Source organism: Epinephelus lanceolatus, chromosome 12 (assembly GCF_041903045.1).
Source record: "Epinephelus lanceolatus isolate andai-2023 chromosome 12, ASM4190304v1, whole genome shotgun sequence".
Lineage (NCBI taxonomy): Eukaryota > Metazoa > Chordata > Actinopteri > Perciformes > Serranidae > Epinephelus > Epinephelus lanceolatus.
The window spans coordinates 13,663,467-13,689,461 of record NC_135745.1 but is presented as its reverse complement, the minus strand read 5'-3'; the positions used below and the strand labels follow the sequence as shown (position 1 = coordinate 13,689,461).

Genomic DNA, 25,995 nt, shown 5'->3' with positions numbered 1-25,995 from the left:
TTCTCTTCAAAGAGAGAAAAAAAGAGCAAGACATTGAAAAAAAAACAGTGAAAGAAAGGAAAACCTACAAATGGTATGTGGGTCAGTGGGTGTGTGACCCCTTTCAGGAAAAGGAAACAGAAAATCTGATCAAGTTCCTGCACGGTGAGACAACACACACACACGCACACACACACACACACACACACACACACACACACACACACACACATAGATAGATAGAGCTCCAGGTGTGCTGCTCATCTCACAGACGGCCTATCTTCAGATTTCCACCTAAACACCCACAGAGGGCACTCACAGGGTTCATTGCTGCCTGCCTGAACAGACAAAGTCACATTTCATTGGGTCAGGGGATGTAATGATCAGACATCACTGCACATGACCTTCTATGTCTTATTTACTGGGTCAGTCACTGAGGCCAGAGACTCAGTATGTCAGGCTGATACCAGCTGTGAAAGGGAATCTGTATCTAACATTTAATTGAGCTGAGCTGTTACTGAATTAAGTTTTTTTTCCCCAGTGATTAAACATAAAAAAAGAACATAATAAACAGCAAAAAATGGCTCCTCTTTTTGTGAAGTTTAGGTCTACTGGTTTCAAAGTATTAGATGAGGCGACTTTGCCAATCCTCAGGATCAAATAAACTCGATGCCCCTGATAATGTTGATACTGCAGAGCACAACACGGTCCCATCTGTCATGACAGGGAGACATTTGATTAATGCTGACGCTCGGCTCAGTGCGAGACCACAATGCATCATTAAAAGCAAGCTTTCAATTACAGATCCCTGCGCTAATTCAATTAGTCTCCTTTGAAGACACTTTGATAATGGGATCCAGACGGGCCGACGGCATCGTCAATAACTTGAGGATTCATTGAGCAGAGAGGACGTTATCAGAGTTTATATCATCCCGGCTGCCAGTCGGGCCGTTACACATGAAGAGGAGGACGGTGTGTGTTTGGTTTTGTGGGAGGCCACTGTCGAGAAGAGGAAGAACGTGCTTGTGTGTGATATGCAACTTTAAGAGAGGAGTTATTATCTGTATGCAGTTGTCTCTTTAAATCTCTTTAAATGTAACACAACATCTCATGCTTCTCAAAGGTCTCAATAAGGATTCTAATATTTAGTGGTTCTAGTAAATTTTGTTTATTATACACTCATTTCACTTCAATATTTTCCATGTAAGTTTTTTTTGTGACTGGTTGACATTTTATGTATTTTTGTTTATTTAAAAGGCACACTGTGTGAGACTTCTACCTTTTGTGGCTTCCTCTTAGATGCCTGCTGCTTACAGTCTTAAACATGGTCGCTACGGTGTCCTCCTGAGACCCTATGTCCTCACATGACGACATCATATTTTGGGTTTACGTGACCTTATGCTTCATTCTTCTTAACTAAGAACCTGTTGTCCTTGCTCGTGGACACTTTTTTGTGCCATCTAGTGGTCATAAGAGCGCATTACACTAATCCATGTAAAAACAAGATGGCAGCCATCTCTGCCAAGTCAGTCTGCAGCCGATCCCGACACAGAAGTGGACAAAATCTGATCAAATTTAATGGTGGAAATGTGTTTATTTATGATTAATAATGTTTGTAATTTGATATGGCAACAGATTTGACCAATTTTACAACAGTAACAAACTAAGACGCCATTAATTACGAAGTATTCATTTGAGGATATTGAGACTTTATTGTTGTCTCATTTGAGGACATTGGGACTCATCTATTATTGACAATGTTTCGTTTGTTATACTTATTGGGTCCTATTGATCCCAAATACCTCAGAGAAATTAAAAATGGATACCAAACAAAAGTGCAGGTCTCAGGAGGGTATTATAAAGTCCTGACCTCAGCTGTGCACTGTGCCCAGAAACATCCAGAACATGCAAAATCAGAAGGAAATAAGAAACTGAGACAAACACAACCACACAACTGATGATTGAGAGGGAATACTTTTGTATGAGTCTATACATCTTTTTTTACTTGTTTTTAAGAAAATGCTGCATAGTGTGCCTTTAAATCATTTTGCTTGACATTGCCTTGATGTCAACAGTTTTGATCCTATATAAATACACACACACATTGAAGGCCAAAGGTATGTAGACAGCCGTGTCCACATACAATTATGTTCTTTAGGTTTGGGGCTGCTGTTCGTGGTTTGTGCCAGGCCTCCTTTGTAGCAAACCAAAGCATACCAATTATAGTCTATACAATATATTGTGCCTTTAACTTTTGTGTCAACAGATTAGGGAACGACCTGTTTCAACATGACAACGCCTCCATGCACAAAGCCAGGTAATGAATGTGTTTTTTCAGTTTGGTGTGACAGAAGGTGACTGGCCTGCACAGAGCCTTAACTCCATCTAACACCTTTGAGATGAACTGAAACACCAACTACAAGCAATACCTTATCACCCCCATCCGTGTTCAATGTCTAACGCTCTTGTAACTAAATGAGAGAAAATTCTTGCAGCCACACTCTAACACTCTGGTGTAAAACCTTCCAAGAACAGGAGAGGCTGTTAATTATAGCAGCAGAATGTGCTCAGCTAACACATATGGGTTTGATGTTTACATGTCCACATACTCCTGGCCTTTGTCACGCTCAGCCACATAAAGTTTAGAAGCCATAATCCAGTGTGCACAAACTCTGCTTTTTTTCCCTCAGCTTGTCTCCACACATAGTGTATCTGCAGCGCTGCGTCTGTGTACATCACAGAACCACCAGAGGCAGTAGCAGTAACAGCGTGAACAAAATGAGACTTCCAGCACTTCCTAAATTACCACGGCGCTGCTGTAGCGATCCACTTAATTCAACAGCAATTTCTGCAATCCAATTCAATCAAAGCGGATGGGGTTGGTGGAGGGGTATCACCGCGGCAAAATATGCACCGCAATTTTCTCAGAAATAATAGACAATGGAGGCTCATCAGGAATCCCAGCAATTTCAAAACTCACATTTTAGGAGTTGATGTCCCCTGAGAACTCAGTCAGTGTCACTCGAAATAGAATTGCACAAGGTGTGAATGCCACTTGTTTTTCGACTCATAGGGGGTGCGTTTGATTCGGCACGCCAAGAAGGGCGGAGCAGGGTGATTCCTTTCGATATTTCATATAGATATCTTCCACGTAAAAAAAAATACTTAGATTAGTGAGAAGTGTTTCCAAAACTATTTCTCCAGAGAGCGCAGGGGAGATGAAGAGAGTGATGGGACTTAGAAATGAAACACGAGAGAGAGAGAGAGAGAGAGAGAGAAAAAAGGAAAGGTAGACAAACAGACAGACAGACTGACTCAAAGAGAATGACAGAGAGGCAGATAGTGAGACAGACAAAGACACATTACACAGAGGAACAGAAAGCCGTGACAAAGCTCGCTCAAAGGATGACAAATGACACTTTGAAAACTCTCAACTTGAAACCTGTGGGGATTCAGGGAACTTCTGACATTTTTTTTTTTGGTTGCCAGAGATTAACCAAAAAAAAAAACAAAAAAAAAAAAAAACAAGCAAAAAAAGTTTGAGATTGTCCAGTGTTTTCCATTACATTAACAAAGCATGAATTCCACATAAGCCAACACTTTTATTTCACCTGAACTATCCTCCTTTTACCCCGCCGAGGTCCTTGCCCGGCCCACCGAGGCTGTCTGGCATTCCACTGGTGTGGATGGATTATTTAGACAGTAATCAGCCAGAGTTGGGCTGAACATTGATGTAGGCCTGAATCCAACACACACTGACAGGATCAGCTTGACTTGGCTCTCCTGACAATGTCAAACATGACACAGGTGGAGGGAGAGTGTGTGTATGTGTGTGAGTGAGTGAGTGAGCGGGAGGGTAGGATACAGTAAGGGAGTGTTACATGGTACAGTAAGTGAGGTGGATGGAAAGGAGGAGGGAGGGGAAAGTTTGCACAAATGTGTGCGTGTGTTTGAACCATATGTAACCCATATGGGGGACGGAACTATGTGTCAACTGGGATAGATCAAGCACACACACACACTCTGCTATGTTTAATTCCTTTACACATAGAAACAAAAACAGTGAGTTGGTCCTGTATATGTTGTGTGACATACTATCGGAAAAAAACAACATAAGATGTTGGGCTACCATGAGCCTCGAGAACAGCTTCAATGCTTGTTGTCGTCAGTCTGTGACTCTACTGGAGCTATAAACACTGGTCCCCGAAAGATATTCCCTCATTTGGTGGTTGATGATGGTAATCGTGAGCGCTGTCTAACAGGTCACTCCAAAATCTCCCAAAGGTATCAAGCTGAAATGCTTAATCAATTAACTGATCGTCAGAAAATTAAGAGTCATGGCATCAACAATCTTGATGATTAATTATTTGAACTAGAGGTGAAGCAAAAAGGCAAAGATCCACTGGTTCATCTTCTCTAAACACCTCGAGCAGCTGCTATCTCTCTGAAGACCCGGTGATTGTTTTGTCTACTGCTGTCTCTAAGGTCAAGAACACATTCTAAACCCCAGATATGCAATTAATATATGTACATACAGGCAGTTGTAAAATGTAACATATGACAGGTGAATCATTAGGGGAGTGAGTGAACTGTTAAACAGTACAGAGGCAGAATGCACAGTCGACACACATTTCTGCAAGAAAGTTTGTTTTCAGAGAAACATCTTGTGAAGGAAGTGGAGGAGGAGGCTGGGGAGGATGTGGAGGTTTTAGTAACACTGTTAGAATCATAAAACATTTACTATGTTGATACACTTCTAGCAAGGTAAGCAGAAATATATAATATCACAGCCACCTGTCGACAAAGTGAAGCTGGACTGTTGAGGGCATGTTGGATGTTTCTTGGTGCGGTTTTGCAGTTCAGTGAGCGAATCAACAACAACCAAACAAAAAATGCTATCACATATCCAACACTGTTCAACTCCAGGTTTTTTTTTCTTCACTATGAGATGAAAATAACTACTGAAGCTACCCGAATATTTGACCACTCGCATATTTGTTCCAGGCCTACTGTTATGTGGGTTTATAATTTATCCATGACAAGAAAATTTGTAACAAGCTGCTATTATGTCACAAAAAGTTCAACCAAAGCCATTACAAACATGCCTAAGACACCCAAAACCTTTGGGATTGTTTTAAACAAATAATAATATAAACAACAATACTAAAGAATGACAAAATCTGCAAAAAAAAATGACTGTAAGCACACTGTAGCTCTGAAGCCCAAATAGTGTTTGGGACAGCCCTGCTACCTATTTATTGTAATACAGGATGACACTAGTACTCAGTTAGGACGCATTCACACTGGTGCTGTTTGGTCCACTTTAAACGAACCCTGGTCCACTTCCAGAGATAGTTCAATTCGTTTGGAGTGGTGTGAACGCTCATTCGAACTCTGGTGGGGACCAAACGAGCAAACCCTGGTCTGCTTGAAAACTGGGGGACTGGGTTCACTTGCAAGTGAACCCTAGTGTGGTTCACTGACAGTGGGAAACGCAAAAGGACTATCCAGCGAACCAAAGAGAGGAAGTGAACCATAGAGAGGAAGTGACACAGAGCGCAGTGCATTTTGAGTAGGAAAAAGAAAAAAAACCAAAGCCATCAGCATGAACCAGGACAAACAGAGGTAAAAACGTAAAAACAGAAACCCCAAGACTGCATAAATTTGGTGTTGCTCCATTTTTTTTGTGGTCACCAAGGCGGCTGAAGGGGATGGATTTCCATTTTCGGTCCTGGCCAGTCGGTCAGCCGGGGTTTTTTTTTTCTTCTTGGTCAGTGGTTGTCTTGGGGAATACCGCCCCCAAACAAGCAGCTGTTGTAACTGTGTGACGTTGTCAAGGCAGTTTGGTCCACTTTAAAAAGTGCAGTGTGAAAGTGAACCGACCCATATGAAGGTGTGAAATTTTTTCGGCATTCCCAGCCGAATCGAACCGAGTCCCCTGGATTATTCTGGTGTGAATGCGCCCTTAGCCTCCACACTGATGGGCTGAGGCAATGACAAAAACAGCATGTTCTAAACCATGACACACAAAAATTGTGGGAGGCATAACAAACAAATAAATAAATAAATACTCAACATTTCAGACTTTTCTACATTTGTGTGCTTGCTTCAAACGTGTGGGAAGTTTGGGAACTACTGTAGGGTCTAAGCCTCATGGTGAACTCACTGTATGTCCCAAACACTGAGGTGACCAGGGCGTGCTGTGGCCGGTCACACAGCTTGTTACGTGATGCACCGTTTACAGAGATGAGACTCTGCTATGGAGCAAAATAACAGGCAAAGCCAACCAAACTACCCCTCTGAGAGGAAGGGAGCTGTGGATAATGGTGACAACTTACACACACACACACACACACACACACACACACACACACACACACACACACACACACACACAGACATAGGGTTGTCAGACTGAAGGCCATTATTCTGGCTGACTCAAACTGTAATGGCTGCTGCTCAGAAGAAGAGTGTGTCTACATAAACAAGCGAGGGAGAAACCACAAAAACTCACTCTCACTCTGTGTCCTCTCCCTCTGTGACTTTTCGCCACTTCCTGTCGCAGTGTTGTGCGGCAGTGTGTGCTGCACCTTCAGCAGAACACCTCCACAGCTGTACATCTAACAGCACAACCAATGACTCAGGAGCTTCACACGAACCATAACTGAGCATGTGAATCATTATCTACAGGCATTTTTTTCTTATGAGAATTTGGTTTAAATAATCATTAATTTAAGCTATTTTGTAGACCACTTTTCTAAGCAGTACATTTCTCAAACATTTTTTTTTAATAATCCTGGGAGCTTAAAATTAGAGATGTATAAAACCTTCGCGTCGGCCCTCTGTTTTAATAAATAATGTTCATAGTGCACGGCTCAAAGTGTCACACATTTCATCAGCATTTAAATTACCATTTGGTCATTAAAAAAATGTAATTAACAGTTTTGATTGACTCTTATAATATAAGCAATATATTTTCACAATGTTTATTGACCTTATAGATTACATTTTGACTGATTTTAATGTTTTCTTACTTTTAGACTAGTAAAACTTCTGGTAAAACATCAAGAAAAATGAATTAAAATAATGTCATTAGGTACACCCCTACTTGAAACAGAGGAATGCAAACCAAATAATCAATATGATTAATTCTTTAAGGTGAGTGTGCTGACACTTCTGTAAAATTAATTATAACTAATTGGATTTTGCCTGTGCTAATATGTGTTTTTAACTCTTTTTTTTCTGTACAAATAAAAAAAATTAAATAAATTCACAGATGCAAATAATAGTTTGTCACATTGCCGATGGGAGCTATACGCATTTTTTGTTTTAAAGCAGCATCAGACACTAAAACCCTGACTTAAAAAGGAATAAATCTAAACTATTTTAATGCTTTTTTGGGCTAAATCTGGCTTTAGAATCCATGCAAGTTAAAGGCTTGATAATTATGATCCACATACACGGAAAATTGAATTATCACACAAAACTAATCACTTCTTTTATATCACAGTAACAGATGTTTCAACAATATCCCATCTGCAAACTGATACATGATTTCCAGTGCTTTGGGTAAATGTTGGGGGTTCAGGTGTTGTGAAAACCAAACCTCTGATCCTCCAGATAAAAGGATATCTCTGACTGCGTCCTATTTGCAGGATTTCATTGTCAGAGCACAGCAGGCCTCAATAATCAGCTCTGTCCCTCTCCTGCCAGATCCATCTGATTCTCCTCTGATAACAGCTGACACCTGCTGTTGTCATCCTTCTTCTCTGTCTTTGATCGTTTTATGGACCTCTGATAAACTCCTCCGCAAAACACTCTCTCATCTCCTTTTCACCAGCCAATATCTCCATTTCTTGTTCGTTCTCTCTGCGCTAATGACAAACCCACAGAGTGCAGCGGGTTTACAAAACTGAGATTCTAATCTTTGAATCCTCACTGTACGTGTTTCTAACCTTGCCTGTACCTCCAGAAGTGGATTAAGTTTGAGAAAGACCCACCATCTGTTCAACCTGATCAGGTCTATTTTAGGTGTAATTAGATCTTGGTAGCAGGTGATGAACAGAAAACCATGTGCTCGTTTGGAAAGTCCTGACGGCAGGTTGCACCCTGAGGTGGATATCCCCTCTGGGGGAAACTGCAAAGCCTCAAGAGGAGGAGAGCTGTCTTTCATCTTCCCTCCATCTCTCTGTTCCTGCTCTCTCACCCTGTCCCTCCCAGCTGGAAGGGATCTGGGCTCCCACAGCTCTCTGTCATATTAAAAGCAAAAGATCAAAGGCGATGAGGAGCACAGGAGAACAGGAGGGAGAGAGATGGAGAGAAATGAGAGGAATAAAAACAAAGGAGGCCATGCAAGGTGGTGACGTGAAGAGCAAAGAGAAAAGGGAGGATCGATAGAAGAGACGGGGAGTACAATGGAGAGGAAAGGACAGACAGCGAGTTAGACGGGAAACATTTTATAACTTATGATGTAGAGGCTGAATGCTAAATTTACTCTGAACATCAGAAAGTATTTGTATTTGATTGGAGCAGAGAAGAGGGTTTTAAGAAAGTATGTGAATATGTTTGATCAATGGTAAGATTTGGTACCGCAACCAGGGGCCAATTTCTATACGTCAGACATGTAATGGAAAAGTACCTCATTGCCTCACTAGTGCCACATTTTGGTGCCAGCTTGTGAATGTAGCGAGGAAAAAAGAGGGAGATACAGCACAAGTTTCTCTGTTTCGGTGTCATCTGATGATTAGAGGAAGGGGTGTTAGCCCTGAAGTTAGCGAGCAAAGTTAGCCTCCTTTAAGGTTGACTGTGAAGTGGGACCAGCTATTGTCATTGCCATGACAGAAACCCTCTTGCTTCGAATCCAGGGTGGGGGGTTCGAGCCCCAGGGTGCTGAGTTTGCATGTTCTCCCCGAGTCAGCGTGGGCTTCCTCCCACAGTCCAAAGACATGTAGGTTAATCTGTGACTCTTGCTCATAGGTGTGAATGTGAGTGTGAATGGTTGTCTGTCTCTATAGCCCTTTTTAAACAGGAATTGCGCAAATTTGCAGGAAAGCCCAATCAGTCTTCGTTCAGCATTGGCAGTATAAAAACAAAATCGGGGAGTGCAACAAAATGCCGCCTACCTACTTTTGTTTATACAGAATGTGCCTTTTTCGGGACAATGGGAGGTGTGAGCAAGTAACAAAACGTGTAGCTCAGTGTGTGATGTAAACAGTGACATGGGAGGGAAGCCGCGGCTGGTCAGTCCTTCGGCGATTCTCTCGTAAGTCGGCCCATTCTTCACCGTTCCTGTCATCTGACGGTTAATGGCCTCTTCGTTTGCGAGGGCAAGGAGGGCGCGCAATTCCTTGTCTCTGCAGTTGCTCATCTTTACAGTGTCTGTCAGGTTTGCGTTTCCTTCTTGCTACTAGCTGCTTGCTAATTCCTGCTATCAGCTGTTTCCTGTTTATCCACCGCCAGTGGCTCGCACGTGCGGCGTCATCAACAGCTCCTCCCACAAGTCTTCAACAGGTCCTCCTGTGGCGGAAGGCCGCCTTGTTCCGTTTATACCTAAAAGGTTCTGCCAATATGACAACCCTACGAGGCGGAAAATTGGGCACCATGGATCAACTCGCCAATTCGGCTCTGTGTGTCTAAACACTCGCAGCTTGCCGGTAAAACGGCCCAACATTCGCGGTAAATCGGGCAGTGTAAAAGAGGCTTAAGTGTCAGCCCTGCGACAGTCTGGCACCCTGTCCAGGGTGTACCCCGCCTCTCGCCCAATGTCAGCTGGGATGGACTCCAACCCCCCCCACCAACCCAGCCAGGATAAACGGTTAGGGAAAATGAATTAATGGATGTATTACTGTAATTGTTATTTAATGTTAAATTATTGTAGTTGGACAAGTAGTAGTAGTAGTTGAAATTAAAATTTATTGTTTAATTTCAAGTTCAAATTTGCCTCTGCATTTAAAATAAAGCCATTCTTTGATGATGTTGACCATTATTTTGTGCCTTACTTCTTTTTAAGTATCACTTCAGACTGCGTTAAGGCACCAATTATGTCTCAAAAGTATTATTTCAGCACTGATATCAGTAAAAAACCCAAACAATACCCAGCCCTAATCAACAGCGACTGGAAAGTAAATCAAGGAAATTATATTTGATACGTAAGATTCACATTGGACTCATCAGACAAAAAACCTCAAATGAACGCAATGTTGGAAGTCTGAAATCATTTACATGTGGTTTAAAGGTTTTAATTCGATGCTTGTTCCTCTGCCATGTATTAAATGTCTTAATAATAGTAATAATCTGAGCTCTTATCACGATACCAAGACTTGCAGTACTGAGAGGTGAGAAAAGGGGGCAAAGGTGAGCGATGAAAGCAGAAGATAGAGTTAGTTAGACACAGACCAAGGAGTAAAGAGTGACTATTACTTGCATGTATAATCCTGAGAAGGAGAGCTGTGTAATAAAGAGAAAGACAAAAAAGGGTGACGAAGCGAGGGATACACTAATAAGATTCACAGAAACATATTACAGACGGAAAAGTGGGAGGAAAAGAGAGTAGGAGTCAGACTAAAGGCTCATAATAGCAAGGTGGCTGCAGATTAACACTGAACTGTTCTCACATCTGCATGTACTAACACACACCTACTGTATTTATCTGTACACCCATTCACACCACACTCACATAGAGTACAGAAACAGAAGGACAAAACACACAAGCACACACACGCACACACACACACACCCTTACTCTCTTTGATCTAAGCTCCACAGCAGCACCTACTGGTCATTTGTTCAGAATATTCTGTGATCCTGCTGCTTTGAAAGAAGTGGACTGTTCAGTTTCATCCATCTTATTAACACCCAAACACACACACATGCACCCACACACACACACATGCACCCACAGATATCTTGAACCCTCACATAGAAAATGCTACGTATGCGTACACACCTGCGCACAATGAAGAAACAATTCACACACTCATTTATTCATATTTACGCTCAACAAAACATGCAGGTTTGGGTGCGCATTATGCATGCACATACGAACACACGCTCCACGCCGAGTCTGAGGTGATTTATGAGTATACGACTCAGGTTTCCATGATTTATCCTGCTAAAGCTGCTCTGTGCACCTGAGGGACTCAACTCTCCACTACATACACTGCATGGAGGCTTGTTAGTTAGGAAGCGCTGGAGAAAGGTGTGTGTGTGCATGTGTGCACTTACATGGTCTAGAAGATTTGTATTGGTGCATACACTTACTGCGTAATCATGTGTTTATTTTGCATGTATGTGTGCACACCCGCTTGTTCATTTTGGTTTAAGCATGCTTTGAAATGCAGGGTATGCATAATAAATGTGTGTGTCTCTCTCTTTCTGTGTTAAGGACATCCTGCGGTGTGTTCAGGAGTGTGTGTGTCTCTGTATGTGTGAAAAAGTTTGTATCATTGTTTCCATGTGATACATAGATGTTTTATCACACTGGCTGTTGTGTTAACGTGTGCATGCAAAGTGGTTGCCTACAAATACGCTCACAGTGCACACATGCATATGTCAGCATTAATACTCCTGCACAGGTATGGAGGTAGGTAGGTGTGTGTGTGTGTGTGTGTGTGTGCGCGTGTGTGTGCTGACCTGCCTTCAGTATGTCTGTGTAACAACGTCCCCAGTGAGTTGTGTGAAGCCTCCATCCCACCACGAAAGATAACTCAACTCTCCCTCAGCAGTCTAATGGCTGAGGACACACAGTAGCATCACAAATACACACTGACACAAACCAAGGCTGCGTTCACTATGATACACACACACTGTACATACTGAATGCTAACAGTGTCACTGAGGTGAAAAGCCTGGACTCCAGTAAGTTATAATAATGAACTGCACCAACCCAGTTTGATCAGATCTGCACTTTAAAGGTTCCAATTGGAAAATAATGTATAAAGTTCTGAGTCATTTTAAGTCTTTCAAAGGTTACGCTGCTTAAAGGTCCAGTGTGAATGATTCAGTAGCATCTAGTCAGGTTGCAGAAGTGAAACTTTTCCCATGTGCCAAGCATGTAGGAGAACACCAGTGGCCAAAGCAAAAACACGACAGGCCCTATTTAGAGCCACTGCTTGGTTTGCCCATTTTGGGTACTGTAGACACAACATGGCTGACGTTTGCAGACATTAACGACTCATTCTAAGGTAACAAAAGCCCAACAATTCTGATTTTTAGGTGATTATACACTAACAAAAACATAGTTATGAATATTTTATAACATGTCTGCCAATAGATGCCTCTTAATCCTACACACAGGACCTTTAAATCTTAAAAATTCCCTCAAAAATTGACTGTATTGGTACATGCATGGGAAGCATCTGATCTTTGGGAAACATTTTCGTTGCGAGGATGGCCTTGTAGATTTTACAACAATCTCACTTGTCAATCACTTTGTGTGTTCACTGCTGTGACATTTGTTACTTTTGGCTTTTCAGCTGACACAAAATTGACTTTCCATTTACGGCGCTCTTTTGTCTCCTCAGTCATGGTTCAGTAGCTACAGCTTTTCATAGCAGCAACCAGTTCTTATACCCTTTCAACAAACTGCTGCTGCTTAAAACTCGAAATGCATCACTTTCTGTTGAGCATTAGAGACTTGCGTTCAAAATCTATCACCACTTTTAAATCCCACAAAGTCTTTACAATTGCATTTGAGTACGTTATTAATATAACTATGATTCTTGTTTAATCACGTCTAAATGTTATTACTTAAAAACATCTCTGCTCCATAAATAAACTGATTTGACTATAACAGCCTAGGTAGAAATTTTGTCAATCAGCTCTAAGATGTGTGGTATACACATTTTGCAAAAGGCAGTACATAAAGGTTTGTCCATCTACAAACATAAATGAAACTGCTGCATATTTCTTGTTTAAAGGAGATACTAGGCCGTCTACAACAGAACTGTAAGAATGCTACTGTGTTCGAGATTCCACATTTAGTTTGGTTTCAATTTTTTGCATCACTCATGAAGCAGGAAAAATGCTGGAAAAATTCAATTATTAATGACACAAAGATCATAAATCCATCTTTGTTTGGATACATACATTGTTGTGTGTGCTTGAGTTTGAGTTTGACAGTGTGTGTGTGTGTGTGTGTGTGTGTTTGTAATGCTGTAAGAGGAGAGTCCAGGTCCTCTGTGTTAATGGTGTCTGGCTGCAGCTCCAGGTATCAGCAATAGAAGTGTTGTCAGGCCTCAGGGGAAGACCTGCAGGCGTGATGTGAATATACACACACACAAACCCACTGGTGTTGTGTGAAAACCATGTATCTTAACTTTTTAAATTTTCATGGATTACAGAAAGCAGGCTTGCTTTAAGCATTGTTAATACGTAATTGGAGTCTTTGAAGGCTTTTTGAAGCCTAAGAATGTGAAAAATATAGTATTCTTCATCTATAAATGTGTATGGTCATACTCAAACAACATCAAATTGGTGGTTTTCACTGGACAGAACACACACATACATAAAATAACAGATCCACATGCATGTATCTACACTAACAGAACAAACAAACAGGAGATATTGACTAGATGGAGCAGATTCAATACAACACACACACTTCATGCCATGCAAGTCCTCAGAGACTACTGTCTCCCCTCAGAGGTGAAGACTGACCCCAGAAAGGGTACAGGCTCTGTGCATGTGTGTGTGTGTGTGTGTGTGTGTGTGTGTGTGTGTGTGTGTGTTGTGCATGAGGTTCAGCTGTCCACGCTCACACTGAAGGAGGCTCAGCGGCTTGTGCCTTTTCTTCTTAATTGGTTGATTTGCAACCAAGTCTATGGCTGCCTGCATTTCTGACACATGCTCACAGCTGACACACAAAACACACACAGCCAAAGTCACAAATGCATACACACACACACTCATGGGTGCCACAGACACATTTATGGATGGGCACACAAACACACACAATCAAACAAACACACACACAGATGCATAAATGCCCTCATGACTCATAAACACACACACACACACACACACACATGCAGTGCAGACCTTTATTTTCTACGCAGCTTCAGCACGTCCTAACAGCTCTCATTAATACACACTCGACTGACAGCTCACTGTTGCCATGGCGACCCCCTACCTGTTGCCAAAGGGGGGGCTTGGAGTTTAGGGGCTTGTGAACGCAGCTCAAAACTATCGCAGTTCAATTTTCGCTGTGTGTCAGGGAGCCGTCGGTGCTGCTGCAGGCACGCACAATTACCCACTTGGGAACGGAGAATAGTTTCATTCATTTCAATGAGATTCAATCTGGCTCACTTCAGTGCGAAGCAATGCCACGTTTTGCAGGTTTTGTTATGAGAGAAGCCGAAATTCTCCACAGGAGTAAAATAGGCCTACTTCATTATGTGACGCTCTATTCTAATTCCTCTCTTCATTTCATACTCTTCTGTGCCATGTTATTCATTCTAGGAAGATAAGATGAGACTAACTTGAGGAAATTGTTCATTCATCATTCCGTGCCGCTCTATTCTAATTAAATCACTGCATATTCTATTCTTGCTTTGCTATTTTTCATTCCCATACCGTGCTATTCTGCACTCTTAACAAAGCTTTCATATACTACTGGAAAATGGTTCTCTGGGCTAATTGTGTTGGAGGAGAATTCTTTTTGGCTCTGTAATGAACTGTAGGTTTAGAACGTATGCGGAGGCTGTATGGCCATTAAAGATGCATGAAATGCCCCAGATTAGCTCTATTAACAGAATTTACTGCAGATCAGACTCGATGCTTTGTTTTTATTTGCTACCTTATTTAACTGTATCTCAAAGTGCAACCTTTGTTCCCAGAATGTGTTTACTGCTTCTGCCTCCAGAACCCGTACAATTTTAAAGCTTAAAATCTCACATGATAACTCTAAGTCATATATTTTTCATCATGCTGAGACAATAAGTCGATCGCTTGATTAGGTAATTGACAGAATATCAATTAAAATATATTTAAACTATTCAGATATAGTAAATGCACTTAATGCAAATATTTTTTCCTTACAAAAGTAGAAAACCAACACCTCACCCTGGGCTCTGGCAATTATTAGTATTATTTTTTTTTGCTGACATTTTATACATCTTACATACCAAATGATTAATTAGTAACTACAAGAAAAGAATCAGTAGATCTATTGTTGGGAAAATTAATTGCTAGTTACAACACTTATTTCTTATTTACAACCCTGGGTCACTGCAGATGTTGCAAAACATAAAAAAATACATTGTTCTTCTTGTGGAATGAGTTGTGTTACATAAGTAAAGTTTTGCATTTTACATGCTGCAACAGTTAGTATGAAAAAAAAGCTGGGCCGTGTAACTCTGCAGCATCAGATTTCATCTCCAGACATGTCATCACTAAACCACAGAAATATGTCTGGCTTTATGATTTAAGTGGTCAGTGTGTGGTAAGAATTGGTGGATTTCTGTACAAAATATGAGCAAAGAGTCTCCTTTGACTAGTTGTGTAATCGACTCCAGTCCAACAAAATAAAACATAGTGACAAGTCAGGTTATTTGACCATCACAACAACAGAATAACATCGACAAGAGTAATCAAATGCACTGAGAACGTATTGTAACAACAACAATCTTCAGTGGATACTAACTGAGTTTTGCTTCTAACAAAAGATATTTTTCTTATTTCTGGTGTATCTTAGCTGTTCTGTCATTTGATTATCTAGACTGGAACAAAAGCAAAGCTTCTCTCATCACAGCAGAGTTGCAACATCCTTCCTGGAACAAAGTCAGCTAAGTGGGGCTTAAATCAACCTGACATAAAACAGTGTGACAGCAAGCAGCGAGATACTGTACACAAGGCTGACCAACAACAACAGCCGTGAGACCTCAAACTACAGTCAGCGTGTGTGTTTATGTGTGTGTGTCAATGATAAGAAGAAATGAAGAAATACAATGGTGCAACTTGGATTCAGAGTATCTGGCTTGGTCATTTTATGTGCAGCCACACATATATATGCACGCACACACACACACACACACACACACAAAACCTTTACACTTATGAAGCAAGAATACACAACGTGATACTCAATCATTAATCTGTCTCTCACCATCACACAGTAGTGGTTCCCCTACGTGCATTTAGCAGCAGGACACCTAAAATCTCCCAAAACGCAATTAACTTGCTCTCTCTATTGCTCTGATTGATTGGCCACCAATCATTATGCCCGATATTAATTCTATATTGTTTGAAGGCCGAATAGATGACGCAAAACATGCAAGACAATTTCTCTCTGCAACGCTAAAATAGCTTCACTGGTGTGGCGGTTCTGACAAACTGAAACTCACACTGAACATTCACTAACCAGAAGTCCAGCTCACCTGCCTGTCCTGAGTGCAGACACACAGTCTCTCTCTCTCCTCACATGCCACACACACACACCACACTGAACACTTCTGTAGAGGTTGCGATACACTCCACTGTTTTCAGACAGTGTTTACATTGAACTTTGTTTTGTCCTGCATTGTGCCCACTTGAAAGCATGGCATCTTTATGTGTCCCAGCTCTTTCTCATCTGCATTGTAACAGGTTTTGGACACAATTTTTATGTAGGCAACTTGTATCCGTGTCATACTTTCAATTTCAATTCAAACAGTAGATGTCGAATGTTACATCTGCCCCAATGTGCAGAAGTGACTGCAACAGCATATGAGGCATCAGAAGATAACACCACATCTACATAAATCCACATCTACAGTTGTGTACAAATGCGTGTCTAAAGCCCTTCTTGTATCGGCAGATGTGAAGTATCTTTCGGCAATGCAAAATAAAAGTCAAGCACTCAAGCACCAATGCTTGAAAAGAATCCTAGGGGAAACACTGCACAGAGAAAGGCAGCATCAAATAAGTAGACACACACAAGGCCACAAGGATTGATGTAGCTCTTCAAGTCATAGTGAGGGCTGTCAGCTGAACGAGCGGATGGTGTGAAACATGCGTGTGTCTGTGTATGCGTGTATAGGTGTGTGTGTGTGTGTGTGTGTATGTGTGTGTAGAGGAGGGCAGATGGCCTTCAGCTGGTCATTAATACCAACTACACCATCCTGCAGTGACCTCTACCACTTAACCCCCTTCATACTAAAACCTGTTGTAAGACAGATGAGGAAAATGGCGCAGCTCTACACTCTTGATGGATGGTGAGAACTCTTTGTACATTTAACCCTTCGATGGAAGAAACTGTTTACAAAAGAACTTACATGAGGACAAAAATAGAAATAAGTTTGAGTGAGATGGCACGTAGAAGAGTCACTAAGTGCCTGAGATGATAAATCAAAAGCTACTATACTGTAATTTTGCATGTTTAAAACAGTACTTTAAAGACAGAGGATGTCAGGTTGCGCTGAGTTTCACAGGTGACTTTGAAGAATTAGCACCATGAAAACCAACTGACAAGTGACCTTGTGCATTACATTAATAGCTGCACTTAAACACCACTTAAAGACTTCAGTGAAAAGTCAGCTGGTTGTCAACATGTATGTACATTCTGTGGCTGCATAAGAAAAAATATCTTGTGTGTAATCTGAATCATAAGAAAACAGGCAGAGACAAAATAAATTTGTGAACCATTTTCACACCACTGTGAATCAAATAAAACAGTATGGTCATATGCTTGAATACAAATTAAAAATATGTGTGAGTGCAAAATTGAAACTGGCACTGTAAGATTGTGCTTTGCTTTGCACCAGTGTATTTAGTCCAGAGCATTTTGCTTGTGAAAGAGGGACAGAAGAGGTGAAAAATGGCACAAAATAAATGAAATCAGTCAGACAAAAGTCTAACTGACTGCTACCAACATGGATCAGCATGCTGAATCAGACAAGCAGTCTGTGAAAAGGGCATTAATGGTGCTAAACACACCGCAAAAACTGCAGATGATGGCCTGTCACATGCAGCCCAAGGGCATCAAACAACTAACTGTTGTCTAAAGGCATCAGGGCTCTAAGCTTGCACGCGTTCAACATCAGATTATTATCTCAACAGTTCACTTACAAAACTCCACTTCACTCAACCTAGAGAGTAATGCAGATGTCTAACCACAGCACATACACATGTTTGATAAATAAACCCAACAGCCCATAAAAAGATAAGATAGGGACTGGACTGTCAGTGTGTATGCACGCTCATTCACACAACATAGTGCTTCATTTTTATTTAACAACACTACACAAGTGAAAACATATATTTTTGTAATACAACCTTTGCAAAGACCGAAACTGAATGATGCAAGTGGTTCATGACATGTTATCATATCATTCTTTGGTGTGCACGACCCCGGTGGGAGCACAGCCCCGAGCCCTGGCAACCTCCTACATATCCACTTAAACAGGACCATATGTACTGTATGTGGCTTATGTTATTTACTGTATCAACATTATGTTATTCCTTCTTCCATGACTTATGTGGCATTGTGGATTTATGGTGGAAATTCCTCACTTTTTAACCTCGACGCTGAGGGCCAGGGGGGAGTGATAGAACTGGGTCGGGCTCTGGGCTGGATCTCGGCCACTCAGACGGGCTTTCACAGAGCTTAGGGCTGACGGACTGTGGAGGGTGAGACCGGCTGTAAATCTCTGGATGCTGTAATGCTGAAGGTATCAGGTGTTGACTGCGTGTCCAGTCATATAACAGAGACATGCAGTGTGTAATGATGTCATCAATACTACTTTCTATAGTATTTTTAATGGGAGGTGTTTTATTATATGTTGTACCCATCTCCCTACAGACTTGTTTTATCCAGCAGCATAGGAAGTTCTTGAACTCTGGCGCTCTGGCAAATGTGATGGTGAAAAACCATCTCGTGGTACTGCGAGGCACGACATGACAGCATCATCCACACAGCACAGGTCTGTCTAATGTGTCTGCCCTTAAGTGTACTCATGTTTTCACAGCTACTGAACATGGTCCTACCTGTTCCTGTCTCTCAAGCCAGCGGTCCACCATGGGGTGATTGGCGCTGAGTGACGAGCGGGCCGTCTCTCTCTGAAACTCTCTCTGATTGGCCCATGTCCCTGCATCCCGCGGCAGACTGCGGTACGTTTCCATACCTTTGCCCTGTGAAGACACAAAAAACAAAGGTGTTTGAAGAATATTTTTGTTGTATAATATATCACGTTTCATTGACTGAAAAATTAAGGAAATGCTTTTTTCCCAAACCAGATATATAAAAGCCCTCAGTTGTTGAAAGTGTATTTCACTCATCACAATCTAATCATTTTGATTGAGCGCTTTGTTAGCAAACAGCTTTCTCTGTGTTTGACACCCAGCCACCTACCTTCCTCTCGAGGCTGTTGGTGCCAGGGGAGTGGCGAGCTTTCAGGAAGCCGGCGGTGGTGGACCAACGGGTTGGGTTCTTCCTTGATGGAGGCTCTTCTGTTTGTACCCGGGACTCGCCGCTACTAAACGGCCCGTTGATGGTCAGCAGGGCAGGGTCGCTGCTGCGTCGGACGTGGAGGGGCATATCTGAGACACAGGAAAGACAGCGAGGGTGTTACAGCAATACTTTTGGCAATTTATGTAATGAAAACCATGCTCCTTGCTGTACTTGATAAGACTCGAGACAAAGATTTAATATTATGTTTAGAGATGATTGATGTAAACAGGCTGGAACAAATTGTGTTCCCCAAACATTGTGGCCCAATAAAGGCAATTAATCACTGAGATTCCATTATCATCCCATTGTGGAATAATCTGATTTGTCACTAAAAGTCTAATCAGGCAGCTCTAGTTTCTACTTTACTGCCAGAGTATCACCGAGCAGCAGACACTGTGTGGGAACAACAATATGAGGAAGAGCCTATTGAGAAACACCACTGTAAGTGGATGCCTTCCATTAAAACTCTTCACTCTGTTTAAAAGTTGCGGTGCGTGGGAAGTGGGCCAAGGTCCAAATAACAACTCCAACAAGGGCAGCGCACACAAAACACCACAGCCTGTGCCTGTACACAAGACATGATGTTATGACATTAAAAATCTCCCACTTTTAGACATCTCCAAAATCCAACAGGCAGGTCTGATTGGCTGATATGCACTCAGCGGACTACACAAGAGAGATGGAGTGTAAACGAAAAAGGAAAAAATGTTTAAAATGCTGGTGTTCTTCAGATGACAATGCCAAGTGTCATGTTCCCATGTTCTCTTCCAGGATGTTCTGCTCCTCAAACACGGTCAGATGTTTTGGGATGGTGGCGTGTGTTCATACAGGAAGTACTTTAATCTGTCCAAAGAGAGCACTGTGTGTCTCCGTCAACAGTTGTGTGATTCTGTGTGTATTGTGAGACTGAGTGCATGACAAGATGAAGCTTGTCCATCTGTGTGTGTGTCCCTGTTTATGTATATATACTCTCTGATAAACAGATGATGTTTAGGGTCAGTGTGTGTTTGAACACTTAATACGTTTGTTTAGAGGTATGTGCATTTATGCAAACTGAAGTGGCTTTGTGTATGTTATCATTGTGTGTGTGTGTGTGTGTGTGTGTGTGTGTGTGGGTGTGTAAACCATTACAAACTGTGTATAAGAATGTGTTTGTATTTTGAAATATCTGGGCCAATAGCTACAATATTTCTTTGAAAATGTGTGTGTGTGTGTGTATGTGTGTGTGTGTGTGTGTGTGTGTGTGTGTACACTCATACACTTGGCTGACTGGCGTTGTTGGGTCACCCAGAGCGTGGGACCTAAACAGCTCTGAGCTGTGGGAGGCAGCGGCAATCTGGGAGATGGAGTTCAGGAGGGGACAGAGTGCAGGCTGTCCTGACAAGTTGTCTCAACACCACGCAAACTACAACTCCCAGGAGGCAAGAGGACACAGGACCCCTCTTCAGCTAAACTATACTGACGAGTCCTGGTAGCAATCCAACACCATACGCTGATTCTTTCAACTTTAAACTGTGTACTGATCAGCACAGTGTACAGTTTTGACAGTTCAGTTTGTGGGAGATGCTTGTTTCTGATTGAGTTACACAAGTCTTCTTGTTTTCCGAAATGTGGAAAGTTCAATAAAACCTTAGAATACTATTCTGAAAGTTGTTTCCCAGAGTGTCTTTCTACTTTCTCTACAGTTATTTTAAATTCTTCCACCCTGACGCAATCTATTTCAATTATGTCTGGCATTGTGGGTAAAAGACTCAAAGTTAGATAAATATATGGACATGGACAGCACCTTCTGTTAGTACTCTGCTCATGACGTTCATATTTGCACGAGTATTCTGAAAGCTTATTGACATAAACAAAATTCAGCAGTATCACCAAAAATCATGGGGGCAGCGCAGCAAAGTTCAAGCCAGACAAGACTGTAGGACACAATGAAGACATTTTAAAAACAGTGTAACAGAAGAACTTGAAAGGCTGTGTCCTCTCCCCGAGACTGTTCACATGGTAAACCAATGACTGTTAGTCAATAGGATGATTGTACAATGCTAAAATTTGCAGATGATGTAATAGTGTGCTGATAGACCTTAACTGGCAAAGAAATCAGTCACAGAGCTGAGACTGACCACTTTTATAATTGGTGCTCAGATAAGTCACTAAATTTGAACACAAAGAAAACCAAAGAAATTATCATCAATTTGTTCCCTGAAATTATGAACAGTATAACCATTGAAAGTGTACAGGAGAATGGGGGTGGAGTTAGACTACTCCTTTGTTACCTTATATCTTGGTAAAATACCTGAAACAGTCCAACACAAGAATAAATACTTACTGAAGATACTTTTGGCAAGTTATAACCCGAAAATGGTTGCAAGTTGATCCTCCAACGTTGGACCAGTGGCACGGGATCATGATAGAAATTTATTGTATGGAGAGACTTACTTTTGTTTTAAGACTTGAGTTGGAGAAATGTACTAAATGCTGGGAAAAATGGATTGTGAATGCACCTTGAATAATATGACATTATACCATGATGTATGTGGAAAAATATATTGTGATTTTAACTGTAACACCCATGATGACCTCATGTTCTTTGTTTGTAAATTTCATGTAAATAAATAAATTTAAAAAAAAGTTAAAAAAAAAAAAAAAAGTGTACAGGAGTCCAAGTATCTGGGCACTATTACTGATAGCAAATTGATGTAGAGTGCAAACACAAATGCTAGGGTTGAAAAGGCTCAACAATGCCTCTACTTTTTAAGAAAACTTTTTTTACATGGACAGAACTATACTGATACTGTTTTACAAGACCTTTATTCATACTACATATATATATATTTTGTATTCAGTGCTGGGGAAGGGGTTTGTCCGTAGAAAACAAGAACAAACTGGATGAGGCTGTTAAACTGGGTAGCAAGATAACTGGAGGACTAATGTGCAGTATTACTCACATGAAAGACCAGTGAACAATCAATCTAACTCAAATGATCATATCAGATCTACTGCACCCTTTACAGTCTGAATATGCACTCTTCAGGGCGCAGGTCTAGCAGGCCCAGGATGCAGACTAAAAGAGGCATAACGTCATTTGTCCTACGCAGCATCCAAATGCTCAACAAGCTCAAGTTACATGGTCTGGAACTGGCACTTCTTTTTTTTATCACTTTCCAGTAATGATGCTTTGTTATGACATTTTATGATGGGTTTTTTTATGATGCATGTTTTATGTGTGTTGTTGTTGTTGTTGATGATGATGTCTTTGATGCTCCTTTATGCTCATTTGTACAAAGCAAATTCCCCTTAGGGCAATAAAGGTTTTATTAATTCATCGGTAATATATTGAAAAGAGGTCTCCATCCATAAGTCGCAATGTATTAAATGGCTTCACACACCACCACCTTCTGTTTAACTGCCTCCGTTCAAAGGTACATTATTAAGACCTCCTCCAGGGTCGCCACGTTTGTTGCTGTCAGAAACTTTTTACTTTGCCTTCTTGTGCTATCTATTGGATGTCGCTACGTCAACATAAAGGACCCAAGGAAGCATGTCAGCAGTGACTGTCACAATGAATGAAATAAACAAATCTTTCTTCCATGCGCAAAGGGAATACAGAAAGGCGTGAATAGTACACTCAAACATTTAGCTAACTAAGTAGGCATACTGACATTTATGTTCTCTTTAACAGATTTCCTCTGCCTCTGAATTTTAAATAATTTTAAACACCAACTGCAACAGTCTCTCATTAACTTTAATAAGTCAATCAAGGAATCAAACATTATGCTCTCTGTATTGCAAAATGTGATGATTTGTGTTGCTTCTTTTGGTTTCTCTAGAGGAATTAAAATGTAGTTAATATCTCGGAACTTTTTCTTTTATTAAAAAAAGCATTAAAGTTCACTGACAGCTTCGTTCCAAATAACATGAAGAGTTTTAGCCCTCAAATGTGAATTATGAAAAGCAACATAACATTAACAGCACAAATTAAAAGAAACTCTTTAAAAAGGAGTATCAGGGACTTCTGTACTATATTTCTGAGATTAACGACTACATTATGAACTTCCAAGTATGACTTTTTAATGATAATTGTTGCATTTTGGAAATTAACTTTTCAAATTGGCATCTCAAAGCCTCACATGTTCACAACAGTGGCATCGTTCTTTCATCCGCATTTCCATGTCTGCAGAGGTTTTGAGTTTAACAAAGCCAAGAAACTAACATTAATCCATTTGTGAATTTCAATAGAGCTCTCTGTCTAATAAGCTTAATCACTTCTCTTTTGAGTTTGTGGGCAGAACAAGAAAACTGGCAAAGCCCCACAGAGTCCAGCGCCTCTCATCTCATCCAACATAAATCAGTGATTGAAAGCTATTCTCATTAGGCGCTCAAGAAAAAAAAAAATTAATCAAATTCCTTCTCTTCCATGACAGACATTTCTCTTAAAACCCAATAAATTCCAGCTGATGAAATTCAGCGTCGTCAATTAAACAGGGTTAGAATTTATTATGGAGACGGTTAAATTGGACGTAACTGGCAGGTGTGATTATGCCCAAGATTTCCATTTCTTACTGCATATTCACGTTCAGCATCTCACCCAGAAATCCAATTAGGAGTGAAGTGACCTCCCTCACACTGTGCATGTGTGTTTGTGTGTGTGTGTGTGTGTTTGAGTGTGTAAGACAGACACAGAATGGGCGATTTTGACGGCTGCTGTGTCAATCAACGCCAGTTCACAGGTCATTAATGGATAAGCCATACTCCAACCAGTGGGGTATTTTTAGTGCTAATAAAAAATGCAAATTAAAAATAGTTTGTTGTCAACTTTAATTTGTTCATTGGAGTGTGTGAGAGTGGGGCTGTCTGTCAATGTGTATGCATGTCTGGAGAGGGACACAAATATAAAGGTCAGGGTGCTTTTTTCTTTAAGTTTTGAGAATTACACTTAAGAATGCTCTTAGAACCAACTTAGGAGTAAAACTACTCTTGGCTTAAAGTGAATAAAGGACACATTTATAATAAAAAGAGATTTTGAATCTCAGTGAGACTATTCCTGGTTAAATAAAGGTTAAATAAAATAAAAATAAATAAAAAATGAAGGTAAACTCACTTGAATGAAGTATAGGCAGGAAATGAGGCAGCAGGTATGACAGTAAATCTCCATTAGCTAATTATCAAACAGCAGCAGGTAGTGAAGATGCTGTGATTAACTTTAATTTCATCTTTTGACAGTTTTTAAAGGTTCAGTGTGTAGGATTCAAGGGTGTGTATTGGCAGCAGTGTCAGAAATTAGCAAGGGCCACGGGCCATTTGGCCCACAATTTATCCAAGAATGCCCCCAAAAGCCATGTTCCGGGGGCCAAAATTGCCCCCAAGTTTTCGAAACAACTATATGTATTTATATTTTTAACAGTATTACAATCTGACATTAAAGTATAATTTTATTTTCATTAAATTAATTTAGCGTCACGTCTACAACTCATTTTCCAGACATAATCAACGAGATTGCACTGATTACGTGAGAGTAATCTGACAGAGAAGGGGAGGGGGCTTTGCTGTACCATAAGTTTAAATTAACCATTTCTTGGGTGATCTGTGTCTACACAATGACAAATTAATGAAAAATTAAGGTAGAATGAATGTTAAATTTTAAATTAACTTACTTCCAGGATTGCATCTAAGGAATTTATAGTAATTTGGCCTTTTTAACAGTACAAGTAACTGTAATGTGGTGAAACATTTGTACTGCTATCAGTAGATTAATGGTTAAATCATCACATTTAAACTGGTTGAATTATAGGAAATCTGAGTGATATTTTGCAACCACAACTTTATGTAACCCATTATTTGTTTCATTTATAGTGGTTTCTACTGAAGAGTGAAGACACTATCTTTGTTGGTTTTGCTTTTCATGTGCTTATTGTTAGAACATAATTACAATTTTTTGTTGGCCCCCAAACGTTTTGAAAATGCCCCCATTTTTTAGACCGTGGGGGCCAAAATTGCCCCCAAAATATTTTGTTAATTTCATACCCTGATTGGCAGTAATGGAATATAATAACTGTGTTCTCTTTAGGGTATAATCACCTGAAAATAACAGTCATTGTGTTTTTGTTACTTTAGAATGAGCAGTTTATATCTACACATGGAGCGGGACCCCACTGATGGAGATTGCCATATTCTCCGCTACGTTTCTACAGTAGCCCAGAGCAAATAAACCAAACACTGACACATGTGGCCATTCGCTTTTGCTCATTGGCCAGCATAGTTAGAAGCCATCTGCAACAAGCAGCACTGGAAGAACACTGATTTATAACATGAAACTGCTTTATTCACTATTTTAACTGGTTTCAATCACCTGGTCCAATTCTTTTGAAGAGGAGGAGACCTCTGTGAATAATTCAGCTCTGTTTGCTTTGAAGATGAGGAAACCTTGGCGGGTAATTCTGCTTCCAATACAAACCCCTGAAAAATGAACACTGAAGGATTTCTAACCGGGAGATGTTTCAGCAAGTTGCAATCTGTAATTCTCACCACTAGATGCCACTAAATACCCCTAAATCTCACACACTGCTCCTTTAAGTGTTGGCTGAGACAGTACTGTA

General features: G+C 40.7%; 1 protein-coding gene across 7 annotated transcripts in view; it reads right to left on the bottom strand.

Annotated features, from left to right (window-relative positions):
- Window positions 1–25,995, bottom strand: part of pard3ab (par-3 family cell polarity regulator alpha, b) — a 289,056-nt gene that overhangs the window by 154,442 nt on the left and 108,619 nt on the right. For all 7 annotated transcript variants that reach the window (XM_033651213.2, XM_033651215.2, XM_033651220.2 and 4 more), the window contains exons 4-5: window positions 19,304–19,491; window positions 18,940–19,083 (exon numbers count right to left, since the gene is read on the bottom strand). In XM_033651213.2, the coding sequence (XP_033507104.2) occupies window positions 18,940–19,083; window positions 19,304–19,491 (332 nt within the window). The remainder of the gene's footprint in view (window positions 1–18,939; window positions 19,084–19,303; window positions 19,492–25,995) is intronic.